General features: G+C 38.0%; 1 protein-coding gene across 1 annotated transcript; it reads right to left on the minus strand.

Annotated features, from left to right (window-relative positions):
• Positions 1-808: 808 nt before the first annotated feature.
• Positions 809-23725, minus strand: MDH1 (malate dehydrogenase 1). Its single transcript, XM_059943238.1, has 9 exons — positions 23617-23725; positions 18540-18638; positions 17612-17708; positions 15008-15183; positions 13029-13151; positions 4413-4589; positions 3837-3950; positions 1919-2008; positions 809-1148 (listed from the first exon to the last, which is right to left on the minus strand). The coding sequence occupies exons 1-9, from the start codon at positions 23617-23619 to the stop codon at positions 1023-1025; spliced, it is 1005 nt and encodes a 334-aa protein (XP_059799221.1). The 5' UTR covers positions 23620-23725; the 3' UTR covers positions 809-1022.
• Between the last annotated feature and the right edge of the window lie 114 nt (positions 23726-23839).

Below are 23839 nucleotides of genomic sequence, written 5' to 3' on the forward strand. Positions count from 1 at the left end.
GTGGCACGTGGGATCTTCCCAGACCAGGGCTCGAATCTGTGTCCCCTGCATTGGCAGGCAGATTCTTAACCACTGCACCACCAGGGAAGCCCCAATATAGGTGATTTTAAGTAACAAACCCAGCCACATATTTGGGCACCCATGAACACTGTATTAGGCCCTGAGAGATTTATGATATTGAGTATCTTTTATGTACAGAGTTAACGACATGGATGAAAAGATAGATGTCTCCTATCCTCATGGATTTTGGAAAAAAAAGGCTAGTTTTTTCGAACAACAGCATGTTTCCAGTAATACACTTAGATTAAGAATATTCCTACTAGCATAAATTTCAGTGGCATTTACCAGTTATGGAGTGTAAATGAATCCTTGTCTGCTATAGAGGAATACCTCAAGGGAAGACTAACTACCTCTCTCTTCTGTCATGAAAATGATGGTTCTAATATCATCAATGGCATTAAACTGTTAACAGAATATTATCTGCAGCCTATTTAACAGCTAATGTTAAAAGCAAATTATCCACAAAGCATAAATTAAGATTTAAAGTATATGATGTGTTTAATTGCCTAATGTAGGTAATGTTTAAAATTATATTCTGGAGTAGATTGATTCACGAGGTGGATTTTCCTATCCTATTTAAATATGAGAGAATTATGCTTTACCTTGTAACATTTTCTATCTTTTCTTTCTATCTTTACTTTCTGTTTTTTTTTTAAAAATCATAACCCCTTAGGCAAGCTGGGAAACATGCAAGATTGTTTTCTGAATAGAAACAAAATATTATCCAGAAATTAGAGTCTGAATCATCTTCATTTGAATATATATTTATTTTAGAATGCAGCACTAACAGCATGATGATGAACTGTCACAAATTTGTACCAAGAAGCACACAATCTTTAAAGTGTGTTGTTTTTCCACAAGTAATTTAAGTATAGCATTATTATTATTTGGTGCTAGAGTCAAAGACGACATTTAGATTCTTCAGCTTTGGGGCATTTAGTAACACGGAAATGATTGTCTAGTCAGGCAGAGGCAAGAAATTCAAACGCAGTTTCTTTTTCTTCTGCCAGTTCCTTTGCAGTAAGATCCATCTTCTCACGTGAGAAATCATTAATAGGGAGACCTTCAACAACCTTCCAGGTCTTATCCTGTTAGAAAATAATTGCAAATAAGAGATTTATAATTTATTTTTTTAAGATTTTTTTGAGGTGGACCACTTTTAAGGTCTTCATTGGATTTGTTACTATATTGCTTCTATTTTATGCTTTGGTTTTTTGGTCGTGAGGCATGTGGGATCTTAGCTCCCTGACCAGGGATCCAACCCACACCCCCTGCACTGGAAGGTGATGTCTTAACCACTAGACCACCAGGGAAGTCCCAAGAGATTTATCATTAAACTAGAATTGATGTTCCAGCAAGCAACAACTTAGTTTGAACTTAATCTAGAGAAGTATGTTTTAAAGTGTGATTCTAAAGAAGCAAATCAAAATCCAGATCTTAACAGATAATTCTGATGAAAACTCAACACTTGAATCTGAAACTCATTGAATCTAGAAAAAATCTTTAAATGAGGCTTTAATCAGGAAACATAAAAAATGACTGACTTTAGTACAGTTATAATACAAAGCAACAATACTTAGAACCATTGCTTCATTTAGAAGTAATAGAATATTTGTAGATATCCAATATTAGAAGCATAATAACAAAATGTGTCTGGTGGGGAGAGTTGCAACTTGCTTTCCAGATTAATTTCAACCTTTTAGTGACCTGAAGTTGTGCTTCACATGATTTTAAAGCTGAGAAAAATGTCTAATTTAGTAAAGGAACAACTTTCTAGACTAAATTATACCATTATTAATAAAAACACACAACTGCTTTCCCAGTAGAGGACAGAGGTAAATAACCCAAAATACCTTACCTTGATTGTAACAGGGAACGAGTAAAGCAGATCATCAGGAATACCGTAGGAGTTACCATCAGAGATGATGCCCATGGAAACAAACTCTCCCTGAAAATAACAAATAACAATGTTTTACATTCTCATGGTGCTAAGGGATTAGTTTACATAACCAACTGACACATGAACTAACAAAATTAAACCAGGTGACACGTTCTTACTATGTGCATAACTTCATTACTGTGTAAGGAACCATTATCAGGCACTTCCGCAATCAGGCAACTTTCACGGTTATTATCTTGTTCCACTCTTCCAATCTATGTGTGAAGTAGGCTACAGAAACATAACTCTCATTTTATAAATGAGGAAGCTATGGCCCAATATAGGTTTTTTATTTTTTTAACATCTTTATTGGAGTATAATAGCTTTACAATGTTGTGTTAGTTTCTGCTTTATAACAAAGTGAATCAGCTATATGCATACGTATATCCCCATATCCTCTCTCTCTTGCATCTCCTTCCCACCCTCCTTATGCCACCCCTCTAGGTGGTCACAAAGCACTGAGCTGATCTCCCTGTGCTATGCAGCTGCTTCCCACTAGCTATCTATTTTACATTTGGTAGTGTATATATGTCAATGTTACTCTCTCAGTTCCTCCCAACTTACGCTTTCCCCTCCCCATGTCCTCAAGTCCATTCTCTACATCTGCATCTTTACTCCTGTCCTGCCCCTAGGTTCTTCAGAACCATTTTTTTTTAGATTCCATATATATGTGTTAGCATATGGTATTTGTTTTTCTCTTTCTGACTTACTTCACTCTGTATGACAGACTCTAGGTCCATCCACCTCACTACAAATAACTCAATTTTGTTTCTTTTTATGGCTGAGTAATATTCCATTGTATATATGTGCCACATCTTCTTTATCCATTCATCTGTCGATGGACACTTAGGTTGCTTCCATGTCCTGGCTACTGTAAATAGTGCTGCAATGAACATTGTGGTACATGACTCTTTTTGCATTATGGTTTTCTCAGGGTATATGCCCAGTAGTGGGATTGATGGGTCATATGGTAGTTCTATTTTTAGTTTTTTAAGGAACCTCCATACTGTTCTCCATAGTGGCTGTATAAATTTACTTTCCCACCAACAGTGCAAGAGGGTTCCCTTTTCTCCACACCCTCTCTAGCATTTATTCTTTGTAGATTTTTTGATGATGGCCATTCTGACTGGTGTGAGGTGATACCTCATTGTAGTTTTGATTTGCATTTCTCTAATGATTAGTGAGGTTGAGCATTCTTTCATGTGTTTGTTGGCAATCTGTATATCTTCTCTGGAGAAATGTCTAGTTAGGTCTTCTGCCCATTTTTGGATTGGGTTTGTTTTTTTTTTGATATTGAGCTGCATGAGCTGCTTGTATATTTTGGAGGTTCATCCTTTGTTAGTTGCTTCGTTTGCAAATATTTTCTCCCATTCTGAGGGTTGTCTTTTCGTCCTGTTTATGGTTTCCTTTGCTGTGCAAAATATTTTTTTAATTTATTTATTTTTGTTTTTATTTCCATTTCTCTAGGAGGTGGGTCAAAAAGGATCTTGCTGTGATTTATGTCACAGAGTGTTCTGCCTATGTTTTCCCCCAAAATTTTTAGGCCCAATATAGGTTTTAAGAAGAAAAAAAAGTCACCTCTACCATGTGTGCTAGGTGCTTTCCATATTTCATCTCATTACCCTCACAACCCTGTGAGTTATATGCCATGTAAAAGATGATAAAACAGCTCAGAAAGGTTACGCAACTTTCCCAAGGTTACTCAGCTAGTCAGCAGCTGAGGTGGAATGTGAACCTAACTGGCCCGACTGCAAGGCTGTTTTTTTTTTTTTTTTTACATTATAGCATTAAAGGACAAAAATAAAAGAGTGGCCTGTGCAATTCACTGAATTCTCACCTCTGGGGTTCCAAACCAGATGTCTCTGACGTGGTCACAGATGGCTTTCGCAGCAGACATTGCACTGGACAGTTTTCGAGCCTTGATGACAGCAGCACCGCGCTGCTGCACAGTCTGGGTGGGGCAGGCAGAGACAGCAGTGTTATTCCTGGGGTGAAAGGCTGAAACCATAGCTTAATGTGTCCCCTCCAAAATCACTCAACTACCCCATGTTGACCTTACTAACCTATTTCACTTAGAAGCACCAGTCTTCCTGAAAAGTGAAAACTATAAACCTGCACAGAAAGTTTTACCACACTTCATACAAAGAAACAGATCTCTATAAGATAGCTGGATGACTAGAGGGCATCTAGTTTTTCCCACTTTAACAATCAATCTTGACTGCTACACAATAGATCAGATTGGATTATGACTGCCTTAGTATGACCCCCAAAGAAAATATGCACTCATCAAAGGCCTGCTGTCCTTGAGTTTCCTCCCACCACCCCTTGGGGACACACTCAGGTCAGTAATGTGGTGTGTCTCTCAAGAGTTCTTGATGCTTGGCTGTGAAGAGAGCTCCCGGATTTTTCTCACCGTGATGAATTCTCCCTTGAGCCAGCTGTCATCTTTCAGAGCTTCATAAACACCAACTTCCTTTCCTTGCAGTTTCACCTTGGCATGGTTGACATCTGGATACTGAGTTGAGGAATGGTTTCCCCAGATGATAACATTCTTTACATCATCAGAAATCACACCAAGTTTAATAGCAATCTAGTTCAATAGAAAATAAATATATTACTTAGACAAATTTTTTTTAAAAATTTCAAATTGTGACGCATTTGACAAATGTCCTTAAGATAAAAAGCCTCTGAAACTTCAAGGGAACACAAGAGTTATTCTAATTTGGAAACAAACAAACAAAACCCACAAATTTTATCACTTGGTAGTTTCCCAAAAGAGTTTAATAGTGTAAACAAACACTGAGCCTGAAACATTATAGGGTACAATATTTAAGTAAAATGCTTAAGAGTAAGGATCATCTTACAGTTTATGAATGACTTATTTGTATTGTAGATTTATAAAATATAAAACACCAAGCAAGAGGTTAATATTGCTTGAATACGTAATGTAACCTTTGCTTTGTTGTTAATACTTGGAGATGACGCCTCAGCATTTCTGACCAGTCAGGTATTTAGATACTTTCTCTATATTTAGATGAAGCTTTTAATCTATACCTATATAAATTAAGTAATTTTCAAATAATCCTAAATATAAAATTTTGGAGTTAGAAGGGACTCAAATACCAAAGTATGGCTGTCCTCATTTTATAGATTAGAAAACTGAAGTTAAGAGTTTAAATACAAAATATATATAATACTAAAACTGTAACAGAAGTAACAATCTCTAGCTGTAGGTTCAGAAAGCACTTCAGGATCCTGCATGCTTTGTAGTCACATGAACATCAATTATGTTATATAGTACAGTGGTACCAGAAAGGGTTAAAGTTATGTTTTGAAAGATCTAAATAAAATCACCTTGCTTATTTTGTTAATCACTTGATAAGGTAATGGGCAGAAAAGAAATTATGGTTAGTTGGATGTATACAGGCATACCTCCTCTTGTGCTTCACTTTATTGCACTTCACAGATACTGTGTTTTTGCAAATTGAAAGTTTGTGGCAACCCTGTGTTGAGCAAGTCTACCAGCACCACTTTTCCAACAGCATTTGCTCACTTCATGTCTCTGTGTCACACTTTGGTAGTTTTCACAATATTTCAAACTTTTTCATTATTATTATATTTGTTATGGTGATCTGTGATCAATGACCCTTGATGTTACTATTGTAATTGTTTTGGGGTACCATGAACCCTGCTCACATATAACAGTGAACTTATCAATAAACGTTGTGTGTGTTCTGACTGCTCCTCTGACTAGCTGTTCCCCTTTCTTTCTCCCTCTCCTTTGGGTTGCCCTATTCCCTGAGACACAAACAATACTGAATTTAGGCCAATTAATAACCCTACGGTGGCCTCTAAGTCTTCAAATGAATGGAAGAGTTGCACATCCCTCACTTTAAGTCAAAAGCTAGAAATAATTAAGTTTAGTGAGGAAGGCTGAAAGCAAGATAAGCTGAAAGCTAGGCCAAACAGCCAAGTTGTGAAAGCCAAGGAAAAGTTCTTAAAAGAAATTAAAAGTGCTACTCCAGTGAACACACGAATGATAAGAAAGTGAAACAACCTTATTGCTGATATGGAGAAAGTTTTAATGGTCCGGATAGACGATCAAACCAGCCACAATGATCAAACGAGCCACAACATTCCCTTAAGCCAGAGCCTAATCCAGAGCAAGACTCTAACTCTCTTCAATTCTGTGAAGGTTGAGAAAGGTGAGGAAGCTACAGAAGAAAAGTCTGAAGCTAGCAGAGGTTGGTTCATGAGGTTTAAGGAGAGATACTGTCTTCACAACATAAAAGTGCAAGGTGAAGCAGCAAGTGCTGATATAGAGGCTGCAGCAAGTTAGGCAGAAGATTTAGCTAAGATAATTAATGAAGGTGGCTACACTAAGTAACAGATTTTCAATGTAGATGAACAGCCTTCTATTGGAAGAAGATATCATCTAGGATCTTCAAAGCTATGGGGGAGAAGTCAATGCCTGGCTTCAAGGCTTTAAAGCTTCAAAGGACAGGCTGACTCTCTTGTTAGGGGCTAATGCAGCTGGTGACTTTCAGCTGAAGCTAACGCTCACTTACCATTCTGAGAATTCTAGGGCCGTTAAGAATTCTGCCTAATCTACTCTGCCTGAGTTCCATCAATGGCACAACAAACCCTGGATGACACCATATCTGTTGACAACATGGTTGCTGAATATTTTAAACCTGTTGAAATATTCACTGTTGAAACCCAGGGCTCAGAAACAAAGATTCCCTTCAAAATATTACTGCTCATTGACTATGCACCTGGTCACCAACAGCTCCAATGGATAATGTGCCTGCTAACACAACATCCATTCTTCAGCCCATGGACCAAGGACTCATTCTGACTTTCAGGTCTTATGATTTAAGAAATACACTGCATAAGGCTATAGCTTCCAGAGATAGTGATTCCTCTTATGGATCTGGGCAAAGTCAATTGAAAACCTTCTGGAAAGGATTCATCATTTGAGATGCCATTAAGAACATTTGTGATTCCTGGGAAGAGGGCAAACTGCCAACATTCATTGGAGGAAGTGACTGCAGATATGGTGGAAATAGCAAGAGAACTAAAACTAGAAGTGGAGCTTGAATATGGGACTGAATTGCTGCAATCTCACAATAAAACTTTAATGCATGAGGAGCTGCTTCTTACGATGAGTGAAGAAAGTAGTTTCTTGAGATGGAATCTACTCCCAGTGAAGACGCCGTGAAGATTGTTGAAATGACAAGAAAGGATTTAGAGTATTATATAAACTTAGTTGATAAAGCAGTGGCAGGGTTTGAGAGGTGTAACTCCCAATTTTGAAATTAGTTCTACTCTGGGTAAAATGCTATCACAGAGCATTGTATGCTACAGAGAAATCATTTGTGAAAGGAAGAGTCAATCAATATGGTGAACTTCACTGTGGTCTTATTTTAAGAAATTGCCACGGGCACCCCAGCCTTCAGCAACCACCACCCTGATCAGTCAACAGCATCACCATGGAGGCAAGACCTCCCCCCAGTCAGCAAAAAGATTAGGACTTGCTGAAGGCTCAGATGATGGTTAGCATTTGTTTTTCTTTTAGCAATAAAGCCTTTTTAAATTAAGGTATGTACATATTTTTTAGACATAATGCTATTGCATACTTAATAGACTACAGTACAAATACAACTTCAAATACAACTTTTATATGCACTGGGAAACCAAAAAATTCATTGACTTGCTTTATCCTGATATTTGCTTTATTGCAGTAGTCTGGAACCAAGCCCACAATATCTCTAAAGTATGCCTGTAATTTGTTCCTAATTAGATAGCAGAATTTATAATGATCTAGAAGAGAAGGTTTTGGAAAAATGTTTTAAAAAGCTGATGTATTAGGGTGACATTGTGAGTGATTTTTCTTTCCTTTATGTTAAATAAGAATGAGAGAAAAAAATAGTTGTACCAGAATCCACAGCTTTTGCACACATAAATAACAGCAGCACTGCATCAAAGCTCTGGTTGTGTATTCACCATATAGCAAAGGGAATACACTCGGATATTTTAACGAAATTTTAAAAACAAGGATACCAATAGCCCCAAACTGGAAACAGCTCAAAAGTCCTTCAAGAATGGTTAAACAAAGTATGGCTATTAGCATAACTGACGCCATCTCGGGCCCTTACAGTTTCTTCTATCCTTTAAAACTGACCTGTGAAGTGAATCACATCAAGGGCTTTGTAGTTAATAGATACTGTTCAATAAACATTAGGACCAGGTAGCCTCTATGCTCTGCTGGTCCCCAAACAATGATGAAAACCTTCCTTGACATATTCCTGGCACCCACGAGACTAGTTATCCATTCATAAATCTTAACTTAGAAATGCATGTCCTGTTTCAAAGCACCTACCCCCATACCCTATAGAATCGTCCCCATGGTCCCTCTGTGGTAGGAAGCGCAGCTGCAAATGCTTCTGGGTCACTGTCCACCTGATCCTGATCCCACCCTGTGAGTAAGTCACCCTATAATAAACTGATCCATTGGTTATATGGAGCTGCCTGCCTCATTTTAAGGTCTCAAGATACCTTCTCAGTTTGGTGGGCACTTTTTGTTCCCTCCGTCCTCCAACACCAACTGTGGTACATTCATACAATTAAATAAATAAATGGAATAACAATAAAAAGGAATGAACTACTGATACATGTAACAACTTGGATGGATATTAAAGGCATTAAACTCAGTGGAAAAAAAAAAAAACAGTGTCAAAAGGTTACTTACTGCACAATTCTATTTTTAAAACATTCTCGAAATGACCAAAGTACAGAGTTGGATAACAGACAAATGGTTGTCAGAGTTTAGGAAAGGAGAGGGAGCGTGTAACTATAAAGAGGCAACGTGAGTAGGACTTCTTTTGTGGGTGATGGTACAGTTCTGTTTCTTGAAACTATGGTGGTTATAGTAATCTATATATATGATTAAATGTCATAGGATCATCCATAAAGACATACAAAAACTGCAGAAATCTGAGTAAAGCTAGTTAACAGTGTTGGGTGTAGTTTAGTCGATTTCCTAGTTTTGATAATTCTCTATAGTTATGTAAGATGTCACCACTGGGGGAAGTGGGTGATGGGTACATGGGATTCTCTGTACTATTTCTGCAACTTCTTCTAAGTCTATAAATATTCCAAATTAAAGAGTAAAAAATAAAATGACAACCAACCAACCAAAAAGAATGAAGATTAAAAAAGCCATTACCTAAAATGTTTGCAATGCCTTGACTCATCTTCACGGTAATTTATTCAGTCAAGTAAGAAGCAAGTTGTGCCTACTTTCACTGACCCTTAAAATAAGTCGAGACTCATTTCTTAAGTCCTCAAATAGATTTTAAAAATAACTTAAAATTCTTTGTTCCTGACATTTAAAATCACTTCTGATCTAAACCCTGCTTCATTTAGAGTTCTGCAAGTATTAGGACTATTAACTACCATATCAATCTTCACAAATTAGTTGCATGGTTGGTTTCTGGGGTACCCAGCTACTGATCTGCTTAGCGGTTGGGGTAGAGTGGTGTGCTGTGCAATGAGTACCATTTTCTGTGTGTGCCATGACCTGAAAGGACTTGCAAAGAACTGTCCTCACTTATATTTAGCTGGCATCATTGAGAAAAAGGAATATTTATACTGGGGTAAGTGAGCCAAGATGTATATTATCAAGAACTTAGAAACCATAACTCTGCTGAATGTCAGTTTCAGCTGCTCCAAAGTACAGTGAGGACAAACTGCCCGCAGGCCTATCCTCCCTACAGGAGGCTCCCCTTACTTCCTGTGTCCTATTGGCCACCTCCTCTTATTCTTTAGATCTCCTGAGCTAATCCACTTCTGTCTGGATAGCAAAGGCCAGTACTTTGCACCCAGCATATATAGTTTCTGAGAATATCATGCATGTCAGAGCTAGTCTAAACTACCATGTACCTAGGCTAGCAGTTCCTTACTCCTTCAGACACTTTCACGTCTGTCACACAGATCTGTTAAACAGGTTTTGATTCATTCTCCAGCTCTAGTAATTTTCTTCTCTCTGATACCACCTAACTGGTTTCATTGCCAAATTACCCGGTCAGCAGACAACATATGTAGCTCTGGTCTGCAAATACACAGGGGATTTCTGCAGGTGATAAACAGTCACTAGGTAGCTAGGAGCTCTGATTTCCAAAATAAATTATGTAAGACTAGTATCCATTCATGTAAGAAAAATTAATCTTTGGGTTTGTTACTTTTCTCACTGGATTAATGGCCTCTACAGGAGGAGGAAACTTCTAACAGCATTCACTGTACCAGAATTGCATGCTGGAACACATGCCAAAGTCAAAGTATGATGAGATGGCTCCTTCTTTCCTCACTCAGACTTTCACCCCGCAAGGAAAACTGTTGCAGGCACTGGGACAAAGTATTATTTAGCTGTACTTCTGGAAGCAGAATTTTCCAATGCCTGCCTCCACCAAGGCCTCAGGTCAAACAGCAAAGATGGAAATTTGTCGGTGTCATCATTTTAGCTCTTTCTTCCTGTTGTAACTAAGTGAATTGCCATCTGGTAATCCAGAGTCCACAGATGCAACAACTATGATGATCATCTTTTCCTTCGTAACTGTTCTACAGTACCCCAATATCCAGCCTCCAGGCATTTAAACAAACTCCCATTTCTTCCCAGCCCCTGGACACTGGCTAAATAACAAGGAAAAAGACCCAGCTCACAGTCCAAAGCCTCTCAGGAAATATTTGCAATTTAAGCTTGTTATCCAAAGACCTTCTAAATTAACTGAGAGATTTCTGAGGTGTGACTCTTCTCAAACCTTGGTTATATCTCGCTTAATCATCATCGTCATCATCAATAATAACTATAGCAGCCAACCTTTTGCTATGTGACAGGCACCAGGATAAGGTCTTAACATAGATCTTATCTCATTTAGTTCACATAACTACCATCTGAGGTAGATTCAATTATTATCCCATTTTATAGCTTGAATATACTTTCTCAGGGTCACAGAGCTAGTGAATGGATTAGGTCACTTGATCCCATTTTGTAAGAACACACATGAGGGTCTGGAGTCAGGCAGACCCTTTTACTGACTCTGTCATTTACTAGCTGTGTGACTCTGAGCAGGTTCCCTGACCTTTCTGGGCTTCACATTTCTTATCTGTAAAACAGTAGTAATAACAGATATCTCATATGGCTACTATGAGAAGTAAATGACAAGTCAGATGTAAAGCATTCAGCTTAGTGTAGAAACTTAAATGTGAACACTTTTCTCCTTCACTGGGCCCTCCAGAGCTGAAAGCTCTTAGTTTAAAGCAGTAGTTTTGTTAGCCACACAGTAATAAGGAAGGTATGGGGTTAAACCAGAGTATGTCATGTCTTGCAGGAGTAGAATACTGGGCAATAAGAGAAACTGCAACATGCACTAGACAAGCTTAGGTTAAGAACTAGAGTGTGAATTTCAGAACCCTTCTGTTCTAAGGAGATTGGGAGAAAGGTGAACTATGACCTCCTAGGTGTTCATGTGGAAACAAAAAATAGGTCTCAGTAATTAATGATTTTAGAAAGAACAAAGAATGCAAGAACAAACAACTGTTATTAGGCATGAGAAGTAACCATAGCAAAGATAACAAATCAGTTATAAAGACTCCCTGTTCTGTCCTATTTCAAAGGTAAAGATCAGCCTGAAACACATTCTTGAGCTGTTTTGCAGTGTCCAAAACCCCTCAAGCACTCAGCCACCAGATTAACTGGAGCCTAAGGAATGAGCCTTTGCTGACCCTTGTGATTTCACGCAACTAGGTTCCTGGATTTTGTCAACCTAGGGTGACCTTTGCCTCATTTTAATGCTAAAATCTCCACCCCAAGGGCTGGAATTTCTGCCATTTTTGAACATGCAAGGCATGTATGTTTGAGCATGTTGTTGTACTGCGCAAGTGCATCTAGAACTCCACCTTTGCATTGAAGATTACACTCGCCCTTTCATGAATATACATGTACCCTTAGCTTAAAATGTCCCTGATCTGGTTATTTGGAGAGACAGTGCTTTGAGAGCTATCTACCTGTTTCCTTACTTGTCACAAGGAATAAACACTTCTGCTTTGACTGAAAGTACTTGGTATGTTCACTGGCGATGCACCCCAAGTGATGGGCCCATTGAATCTGGTAACAGTTTTCAACTTAGACCTCACACCATCATTTGGTAAAAATAGTTTTCTTGAAACTCAACAATGTTGTCTTCTCTAGAGAAGAAAGAACTAAATTCATAGACCTATCTAGCAGATGAGCTGTGGATAAGGAGGATGGCCAGAAAGATGCTAGGGAAAAGGAAAGAGGTTATGTCCAAGAACTAGAACTTTGTCATGACATCTAAGGGCACTGGGATTGTCTAGATTTGAGAAAGCCTAGGAAACTAGCACAGATGAGTGGCAAGGTCTCTAATTTAAAAAAAGCTATTGTTAATACCCTGGTCACTGACCCCTTAGCATATTTATCTAAGGCTCCAAGGGATAAGGAAACTGGATAACAATTAAAATTTAGCTACTAAGTATTGAAAACTAAGAAATTTTATGGAAACATGTAGAGTATGAGGATATAAAAATGAAAATGAAATTAAATTAAAATCAAATTCGATTGCTTAGCAGTAGGGAAAAAAGCAGAACCACATATAATACACAAAGCTCAAGTTTTTCTATTATAATCTCCTATATATCTGACAAAAATAATTTGTGTGCTGTCATGTGAATTATCTATACTACTGACTAATTTTTAACCACTGTACTAAGAGGACATTAGCAATGATATGTAATTAAAGCTAGGAAATGAAATTATAGTTGAGAAAATTAAGTACGAAGTTCAGCTGCTTTAAGAGATTAGGTTTAAAGATGTCCTAACAAATTGGAATAGCTTCCTACTAAAACAAAACAACAAGAAAAAAGCACAAACTATGATTCAGCTACTTTAAAAGTGAGAGAAAAAGGGTTTAAAGTTGAACATTCATAAGATTTGAAAACGCATCTTTCTTACCTGAGCTTTAGCTCGGTTGTGATCCAGACGAGTCAAGCAACTGAAGTTCTCCTTGGGGATGGACGGTGCCGACTTGGAGGCAGTCAGGCAGTTGGTGTTGGCCGGGTTTCCCACCACGATAACCTAGGAGGTACGCGAGGCATAGCAGAGCTACAGACCGTAACTGATTAACTAAACCGACTTAGAATATGACTGACATGTAACACGTAGCCTTCTTATCAAGTTTGTGTGAGCTAAATACGTATAGTTATTATTGCAGTTTCTAGTTTCTAGTAGGTTTCTATCCTCCGTTCTAATAACTTTTCCCCCTTGTTAGTATTTGGTGCGACTACTGAAAACATTTACTAAAACCACCGTTATGTACACAAGTCATTTTGTTTTCTGCCGAAACAGAGACAGCATTTATCTAGTTGCCATAAAAAACTAGTAACCTAGGGCTCTATCTCAGAGTTCAATTCAATCATAAAAGTTTTCCTCCTTATAAAAGTAGTCCAAGAAATAAATTCTACTTGAGAAGTTTACTTTAGGACAATCATTTGCCCTTATGAATGAAAAGTGTTTCTCAGTCTTGCCTAATCCTAAGAATTAACTGGGTTAGTTGCTAAAATACCAGGTCCCACCATTTCACACCCATTGAATCAATCTGTAGGAGAAAGCACTTCAGGCTTTTTTTTTTTTTTTTTTGGAGGGGGTAGGTATAGGATGCAGTGAATTACAATACAGCATTGGAAAATGTATACATGAACATTTTTTACAAGTCTTAAAAATCTTTAATAAAATGATAAAAAAAACTTACTGTGAAATTATATCAAACTTACAGAAAAGCTGTAAGCATATTATAAAGACTAACTCCCACGTTACTTGTACCGATTCTCTAATTTGCCCCATCTCTTTCACTTTCTGTGCACGTGTGCATGCACACACACACACACACACACACACACACACACACACACTGCCCTTAGTCTTTTTTTTGGCCTATTTGAGAGCAAGCTGTAGATATGATACTCTGCTATCCCTAACTACTCCAGTGTCGGTGTATATTTCCCCCAAGAAAGACACTTTTGGCTGAGAGGCAATTACTATGCAAGTAGTACTATAACTCCAAGCAACCTTGTAATTTTTTTACTAAGAGACCTGGGGATTTCTACCCAACTCATTTCTATTATTTTCTGTTAATGACTACAGAAAATAAAAGTTAACTATTTGAAATAAAATCTGCAGAAAGCAAAAATTCAGGTGTCTATGAAGTATTATAGAAGATAGAACATTATAAATGGCAACATTAAAAAACCTTATAAAATTTTCTTTTACCTTTCTTTGAATTCAGAATTGGGTGGAAGAAGTGTATCAAAATCAGAAAAATCTCTAACTAGCAAGCCCTTTTGCTATGACAATTAAGTTCTAGGTAACTGATACTTAATTGGTAAAAGGAGGCTTTACTGTAATAATAACACAAATTTAGAAAACAAAATAAATAGGTTGAACACAAAGAGACAGAATAGGAAGTCATACCGACTCAACACCTCAAGAGACGAACATATCGAAATTCCTCTGGACTGAGACAAAGTGAGCATTCAGAAGCCCCTACCTCCTGTGACTAAGAACAAACAGCTTATAGCCATCTCCCTTCACAATCACAAACACAAATCCAAATGTCTGAACAAATAGTCCCACACAGCTAAAAGGCACCAGAAAGTTCTGTGCCTTCTCTATAGGTTTACAAACTAATATTAAATCTCCATGTCATGGTAATAGGCAGAATATCTTTGAGCCCCTCAGAATACAGATTTCTACACTATATGAACAAAACCCAGAAAGGGAGGGCTAATTGAGCAAAACTCTGTATCTGTATTTACTGACCATCGCACAGAACTGGGGGAAAAAAAAGGCAAATACTTTCATTTTCACTTAAATGTTGAAAGCAGAGGTTTCAAATGCTGATAATGAAAAACCCAATAAAATACTGCATTGGTCACCTTAACTGACTTCTTGGCATATTTGTCCAAGGCTGCACCCTGGCATTTGAAGATTTTCACATTTGCTTTGAGTAAATCTTTCCTCTCCATGCCATCCCTTCTTGGCATGGAGCCCACAAGAATGGCCACATCCAGGTCTTTGAAGGCAATCTCTTCTTTATCTGTTGCGATGACATCTGTGAACATGGCAATAAATATGCAGAGCTACTTAAACGCCAAAGTCTGAGGTTTTCTTTTTCATACTGAATCTACCCAGTAACTCTTTCACTTTGTAGCAAATGTTTACTCTTACAAATCACATTGATCAAAGTTTTAGGGGCCTAAAAAAAGAAAGGCAATATATTAATTCAACAACCATAACATCAGCAGAAATGTCAATACATTTATTTTGCTTTTCCTATTTCAATAATTATCTTAATTCCAAAACTCTATAGCTTTTATCTTTTATAATGATGCAAGGTAACTTTCAAGGCAACATTAATTATTCACATTAATTACCACAGATAACACAAAAGAGAAACTAAATCACCTAACCTTTAAGTTATAATTACTTTAATTCTAAGATATGAATCAAATTAAAACAATGCTTATTGAGGAGTTTTTGCAAGGAATAACACTAAGAGATTTCTTTTGTCAAATTTAATTTTAACATTTTACACATGAAGACAATGAGGCTTAAAGAGATTAATTAGCTGCCTATCAAAAAGGAGTGGGGCTATAATTCAAGTCAAGATTGGTCCAGATTTCAACCACTGTGCTGCAGTGTCAGTCCAATACACCACCTGTTTTTTGATTGAAGAACATAGTTGACCCTTGAATAACACAGGTTTGAACTGTGCAGGACCAGTTATATGTGGATTTTTTTCCCACAGTAAATATTACAGTACTGTACAATCTGAGGTTGGTTGAACCTGTGGATACAGAGGATCTGTGAACAGAGGGCCAACTATAAATTGTACTCGGATTTTCCACTGCAGGGAAGACTGGCACCACTAAGCCCTGAGTTGTTGAAGTGTCAGCTATATATCATGGCTTTCTTTTGGTGACTATATTAAAAAGGCCATGTGCTATAGACTGAATGCTTGTGTCCACATAAAATTCATATGTTGAAATCTAATTCCCAGTGTGATAGTATTAGGAGGTAGGTCCTTTGGGAAGTGATTAGGTCATGAGGGGGAGCCCTCACGAATTGGGATTAGTGCCCTTATAGAAGAGGCCTCAGAGAGCTCCCTCACCCCTTTTGCCATGTGAGGACACAGTGAGAAGATGGCTGTCTGTGAACCAGGAATTGGGCTCTCACCAGACACCCAATCTATTGGCTCTTTGATTTCTGACTTCCCAGCCTCCAGAACTGTAAGAAATAATTTCTTTTGTTTATAAACCACTCAGTCTATGGTATTTTTGTTATAGCAGCCCAAAGGTACTAAGACAATCAGGATACAGTGTTGTCACTGATAAAATTTTTAGACCAGGAACTTGGGTCAGTCAGGCTTCTGTAAGTCCCCAGATAAGTATACATAAGAGCACCAGCTGGAGAAAAAATATCCATCTTCTTCCCAGCCATGCACCTTTATCTGCTGAACCTTCCCTTCCGATCATATTCACAACTGACCAAGGACAAGCCAACTGTAACCTGGGCCCACTAGAGCGAGCAAAGAGAACTCTGTAGAGAACAGAATAAAAATGGAAAAAGCAACAGAGGGGGTTGATTTGGAAACAGTGGGTGAGGAAAGGGAGCCAGCAGAACAGCTTGGACAGGGTAATGCATTCTCTTACATAACTAAGCAACCAAATGATTGAGATGGCAGAGTATTCCTTCTACTAAATGTTTATTGAACAGATATATGAATTCTGAGCATTGTTTCTCTTGGGCATATTTACATTTTTGATTTGTGCAATCCTCTTTGAGAGTATTATTAATTAATCCTTACCCTCCCTCACCCCAAAAAAGATGATGAAGGTATAGCTAAAGAAAAATATTCAAATTAGTTTACAACCTGACCTAATATTTTAATGAACCTTTCAACCAAATTTAGGACTTGTCTTACATTTGTTACTTGTTCATTGAGGCTCAAAGGCTCTTAGCAGAACTCTTGTAGGCTTTCTGAAACCATGTAGTATATGATTAGAACAATTTATATTATATCTTAACCTGACAACTGGCAGATGGGGTAGGACTATATATGGGGACCAACCAATTTCTAGTCCCCAAGCAGCATATGGTTCTGGAAAACATCATTTAGCATTGAAAAAGTTCTCCATTACAGGACACTACTATTACTATTTAAATAGAATTTAAATAATAACACAGTGTGGACAATCTCAGGTGGATAACCCTTGTGCAATATTATACTTAATTGGTAAAATAAATTACATATAGGCATGTTGGGAAAAAAGTATAATCTTTTATCTTATACAGGTTATTTCACACTTTTACCCTTATTTATTCTTGGTATATATCTTAACAAGTAGTTGTAGTTCAAAAAACAAAAACTTTTTATGAAATAATTTCTAATTGAGAGGCCAGTTAACAAAACTCTAAAATCTGCTTTTTAAAGATGTAAAATACTATAAAATCCCTTTCTCCTCCACTCCCCAACTCACCTTTCAGGAGGGGAAGGGCACAGTCTTGCAGCTCCATCAGGACACCATCCAGGACGCCCATCATGGGAGTAATATCCAACAGCACGAGAATGATAGGCTGCCAAATAAATAGCAAGGACAGCATCTGTCAGTGTAGGTTATGTCATTTAGTCACAGAAAAAGTCCTTTCACAGAGTTTTTGCTAATTGGTGTGTATATGTGTATAATTCCCATTAATTAGTCATAATTATTTTAAGAAGTCAGTTGTCTAACATCAGGTGTCCTTTAAAAAGGAATGCTATAAAACCAGCAATGGTTTGCTAACAGACACAGTAAGAGGAATCACCATTACTGAATTTTAAAGGAGTACATGGAAGAAATATCAAGTTGAAGTGACATGTCACAACCTTGCTCTTGTTGTTGATGGCTGTATACCTAATTTCATTTCACAGAAAGCTAAGCACAGTATCTGGCATGAAGGAAGAACTTGATATCCATGGGTGAAGAGAATGGATAAATGAATACTGTACGAAAGGATTTTAGTGTACATTAATCAGACCTGCTGGAATAGGGGGTGCCTGCTTCAAACTGGGAAGCCTATTTGCCTGTCCAACTCTTTTGGGTCTTAAGACCATTTATGAACAAGAAAGTGCTGATTCAGCAACTTTCTCTCCCACGAGACTCTCCCTAACAGTTACTGTCATTATACCTGCTGGCTGCACCAAGTCAACTTAACAGTAGGTGGAATAGTTCTAATTTGCAAAGCATTTTCAATGCCCAGAGGGGTGCATAAAAATAAGCTACCAGATTCCACTTATAGCCGTGTGCCTAGTACATTCGTTGGGATTATCCATTCCTTTACCATTTAAACATCTCTTTGCAACTAAATACTGGGTTTTATTGAAAATGTTCTTACTTTTACTTAAGATTTACAGACACTTGCCCCTACCTGGTCTTTACCGAAGACAGATCCATTTCCAATACTGTATAGCAGTGAATAAGCAATTTGACCAGCTGCTCCAGTCACAAGGACTCGGATTGGTTCAGACTGTAATGAAAGAGACCCATTAACACCTTATTAAAAAATGCTATTTTACCCTAAAGATATTCAGAATTTTCTCTATAATAAGACAACCACATACTTTAAAAGATAATGTAAAATTTTAAAGACTCTTCGCATCTGGCTTAGTAGAAGACGTTTATCCCAGACTTGTCCCAGTAAACACAGCATGCACAAAGCAACTAAGCAACTTCTGGAACATGTGTCCTTTGCCTGCATATTTATGTGGTGTTATTTAACTCTCCCTGCTATCTTGGATTTACTTACAAAATCTTATCCATCTTTTTTAGGATATTTTACCACTAAAATAGGCCTAACGATGTTGATGTGCATTATGTGATGATACAAACCCTGGCGGCCACTAGAACCTTACAAATCCTCTTATGCAAATCCCCCACTCCCTTCTGCTGAAAAGAATCTTTCATACCAGGAAGAGGAGTAATAGCGGTTAAAAATTTCCCTTTAGAAGGAGCCAGAAAGTTTTTATAAAACTATTAATCGTGATTCAACTTAACTACTTGGGGGAAGAAAAATAAGCCTATATTTTTTATTTAAGGAGAAATAAAAATGAAAAAATGATAATATCTGGATTGTAAAAAATTTTAGCATTAAGTAATAAATAACAGTAGCAACGTGTGGTAACAGTTGACAACCTGATTTTAAGGGAAAATTAATATTAAAGGGGAGGAAGTGGAAAAAGTACAAAGAACATATTAGTTATAATAGATGGAAGTCATCTTATAGACCCTGAATAAAATATGAACATATGGACAAAAAATATATGTAACATTCAAAGTGACGACCCTAAGTCATTAAAAATAAGTTAAATTAAGCTCAGAGAATTAAAAAGATAGAAATATTTCTGTTAAAAAGAGCTGAACAAAAATGCCTGGAAACTTAATGGGTAAGTTTAATTAGATGGAAAAATTCAATCAAGGGAATTGTTCCTTTCTCTGACAATGATGGGTAAATGTACTTCCACTCTGTGTCACCTCTATAGTTACCCACACTAGAGAAGTGGCTGAAGTGACTGGGGATAGGGGATTAGATTTCTTTATATTTAGAATTCCCTCTTAGAGAGGGGTCATGCTTCTAGGATAGAAGGAGACTATGACCTGAAAAGGTCCTTCTAACCTTCAAACCCTAACCTCTGGAGGTCAGCAGCACTTAGCAATCTGGTACCCATAGAATTCAGAGGAAGAAAAATCTCAGGAAAGTGTCAACTCTTGTGGAGAAATGCATCTGAACACAGCAGACTATGTATGTGTTTCTTCTTCAGAGAGGTGACCAGGGTGAGAGTGGAGAAAAAGGGAAAAAACTATGGAGAGTTTCTTCCTGACCTTCTGGGTTTCTTGCCCATACCCTTCACCAACTTCCCCCTATGCTTTAATATCTCTAAATATACAAAATACGATAATTCCCCCAATAATCCAATTTTAATACAATACATATTTATTTATGTTCCCAAATAGACTTTAGGTTTATAAAGAGCACTGTTATTGTATATATTTATTTTCTATCACATGGTCTTTACATGTTTTAAATTCTGTCATTTTCCCCTCTTTCCTTGAAGTATAGCAGGTGAGGAAAAAGAAACAGAGGAAGAAATGATTCCCCCTCCCTCTTTAGAATGCAAGCTCTTTAAGGACAGGGGCTTTGTCTACTTTATTTACTGTTGTATCCCAGCTGCCTAGAACAATGCCTGGCATGTAGTTAGAGCTCAAACATTTGCTAAAGCTCAAATATTTGCTGGGTCTTGTAAAATTACTATCAAAACCTTGGAAACGTAAAAGAATTGTTTGGAAGCAAACCCAACATGCTTTAAAAAATTGTTTTATTCATATATACTTGCATTGAGAAGGCTGGAAATAATGACAATAGTTCCAGCTATGGTTAGCAAAATTATTTATGTCAGTAGTTCTAATGAAAGTCTTCTTTTATTACATAACTTGTACTATTTTAGGCCAGAGACTCCATTAGTGAACCATATGCAAGAAACAAGAGGATAAGCCAATTTTTTAAAACAGGGGGCTAGAGAGGCAGTAGAGTGTGACAGTTAAAAGAGATGGCCTCTAGAGCCAGACTTTGTGGTTCAAATCCTGATTCCTCAACTCAGCTTTATGTTCTTGGGCAAGTTACTGTATTGTTTCTCCATAGTAAAGTGGAGATAATAATAGCAGCTACCTAACAAATAAGGTAGTCATAAGGATTGAGAGAGTTAACATACAAAGCAGTAAGAACAGTATGTAGCAAGCACTATAATTATAGGTCTCAGGTTTTTCCTCTAAGGACTCTTGTAGCCTGTGGCTGTTACTCTCCACTAGACTGTGAAACTTCCGGGAGAACAGTCTGCCTCTGACTCAAATTTGCACTCCCATATAGCATTCAACAAGGATTTGTTGAATGAAGGAAAGTAAGAGTTAAGAAAAGCATAAACACATGCTACTTCAATGAAAGCAAGCTACGATAAGCAATGAGGGGAAAAGTAAATATTACTATCTGTAAAGCTTAACCTCCCAGAAAGTCAGGTAGATGGTCAGAAAAGAACAGTCAATTTTAGGCATTTATTTTAGCTACTAAAAAAATGGGTTCAAAGTACCACAGTCCCTAGTGAAGGGGTTGTGGGCAACTAATGAACAGGCACGAATTACACCTGAGCAGTTTCCTTCTTCTCTATCACTGAGCAAATTATTTTCACAGGTAGGTGATTCCATCTTGTTAAGAGTAGTATGAAGCCTAGTGTCTGAATGTCTGGTGATGAAACAGGAAAGAAGTGCCTATTTGGTTCTGTCTGCTCTTTGCAACGTTACAGTTGAAAAGCAGGAGGGTGAGAGATTCCCACTGACATTTTTACAACGTTACAGTGTGAAGATAGGTTACTATTCTTTGTTTAGATATCTGGGCAGTTTGCCAAGATCCAAGGAAGGAATGTCTTTGCTCTTGGCAGGGCACTAATGACCTTCGTGCAGATGCAGGCTCTGTCTTGGGCATGTGTTCAAGTCTCAGTTGTAAAGCTTGAATTTAAGTGTTCCTTCTGTTATTCTACAGAAAGACCCATGTGTTCCTTTTTTACTTTCTCATTTATATATATTTCTGTAATATAAAAGACAAACAGTATTCAGATTCCTTCATACAGTTTATTCTTGCTTGTCATTCCCTATGGACACAAGGAAAGAATTGACTCCTTGAAAAAAACCTGATTTTAATAGCTTACAAAAGATGGCTCTTTTCTAACTCAGTGATTGTTCACACACTCTCCTGAGGAGGCAAGGAGATTGAGTCATGTGAGAATTTGCCATCAGTTTCAGCAAACTGGCAGGAGGGTTCTTCCTCATGGACATTATTTGGTGCTGGAGTGACCTTCCTGGGGTGAGGCCTGGCTTGATATACTGTGTAGAAAAACAAAGCAAGAATGGGGGCCCAGGAGCTTTCTGTGACCTTGGGAAAATAATTTGACCTCACCAGGTTATGTTTTAAGATTAGAGGAAATAATTTCCAAATTCCCTTCCAATTATAGAATTACAATATTCTCATTGTAAAACCATCAAGTAATATAAATGCTGATACATAGTTTAGTTTGTATTTGCAGTATGAGCTTGTATCTTCATCCAGAACCTCAGCAACTAAAAATAAATTTTCAGAATGACTTGATATGTGTCTGAATGATACAATATGGTAAGATGGAAAGTATGTGAGATCCTTGGGGGCAAACTGTTGTATGACCTTGAGCAGATCACATTCTTTTTGGGTTTCAATAAACTCAATTTTAAGATGGCCAAGATGTTTGTTTTAAAAGGTTCCATCCAGTTTTAAAATTATTAAGTCTGAGGTTCTCTGATAATAAGTACCTCTGCTTTCTTGCTAAGATTACTAGCTCAGAAACCACTGAAACCATCATTTAAATGACTAATTATGTTATCTGACAAAATAAGTAGGAAACCTAGGTTTAACACTTACTGAGAATTAGAAGCTGTCCCCACTGGCTCCCTTATGAAGGTGGAAGAAGTAATCCCCTTGCCCTGAAAACACGTCTTTTCAGGTTCTGGAAATGTTCCAATTCCTTCAAATATTTCCCCACATTCCCCACTCATTTTAGTATTTTGAAATAACAGAGGAAAAACAGTTTCAACTACAAATACAAGTACTGAAGCAATTTCTCTCAGTTTGATGTCAAATGTCACCTTCAAACAGCATGCTGATTATTCCTACGTCAGTACCCTCACCAACCTCCCTTCTCCCTTTCAGCAGAGACAAGATATCCATATCTTGGTATCCAAAGCTTCGTGACACAATGGTTTTATTGTGTAACATTTAAAAGTAGTGGTTCTAGAATTCCTAACACACAGATCAGTAAAAAAAAATGCACTAATTATTTGGCTAGGGGCGCCGTCACTGCAACATGTCCAGGTACGACAAAAGGAGATCAATGAACAGGTTTTAAATAACATTTCGTGAAATTAGATATGGCGGAAACACTTCTCCCGAAAACGTAGATCGCAATCCCGAGCATCTGGTAAGCACTACCTTTGCAGTGAAGGCCTTCTGCTTTCAAGGGCTTTGACAAAAGCCCTTAAAAACACTGTGGGCTTAAGAGGAGAAAAAGAGGTTAGGGTCCAACACCCCCTCCCACTTCAAACCTTATCGTCCTTATCAAACCCCTATACCGTGCTTTGGAGAAAATCCGCAGCTTCGTATTTTGTACCCCCAACATGCAGAAGGACTGAGATCGCGCCTCTCCAAGGACAGCGATGTCTCTAAAGTCCTTCTAAGAACCCCCAGCTGTAAATCAACCCCTTCCCAATTACCGGGTCCCTGCGACAGTCCCCAGAAGATGAGTCGGGGCTTTCCAAAGGGCGCGAAGGACAATCCCTTGCACAGCCTTCCCCCAATAGTCCTTCAAACGCAAGAAAATCCACACACGGGCGCGAAGGCCGGAGGTGGGCAGCATGCAGGGGCCCACACTCACCATGACTGGGAACTGCACGGACACTTCTCTGCACCTGCAAAATGAGCTTCAGGGAGTCGGGTCACCTCTATCGCAGAACCAACTCCGAAAAGGCGAGTGGTGTTGGAAAGAAAAGGCTCGGCTCCCGACCGCGGAGCCCTCTGGGAACTGTAGTTTAAGCAGCCCTGGTTCTGGCGCAATCTCCAATGCATTTCCTTCGAGTGTTGAACTACACTTCCCGAGG

Source organism: Balaenoptera ricei, chromosome 13 (genome assembly GCF_028023285.1).
Source record: "Balaenoptera ricei isolate mBalRic1 chromosome 13, mBalRic1.hap2, whole genome shotgun sequence".
In the NCBI taxonomy this organism is placed as follows: Eukaryota; Metazoa; Chordata; class Mammalia; order Artiodactyla; family Balaenopteridae; genus Balaenoptera; species Balaenoptera ricei.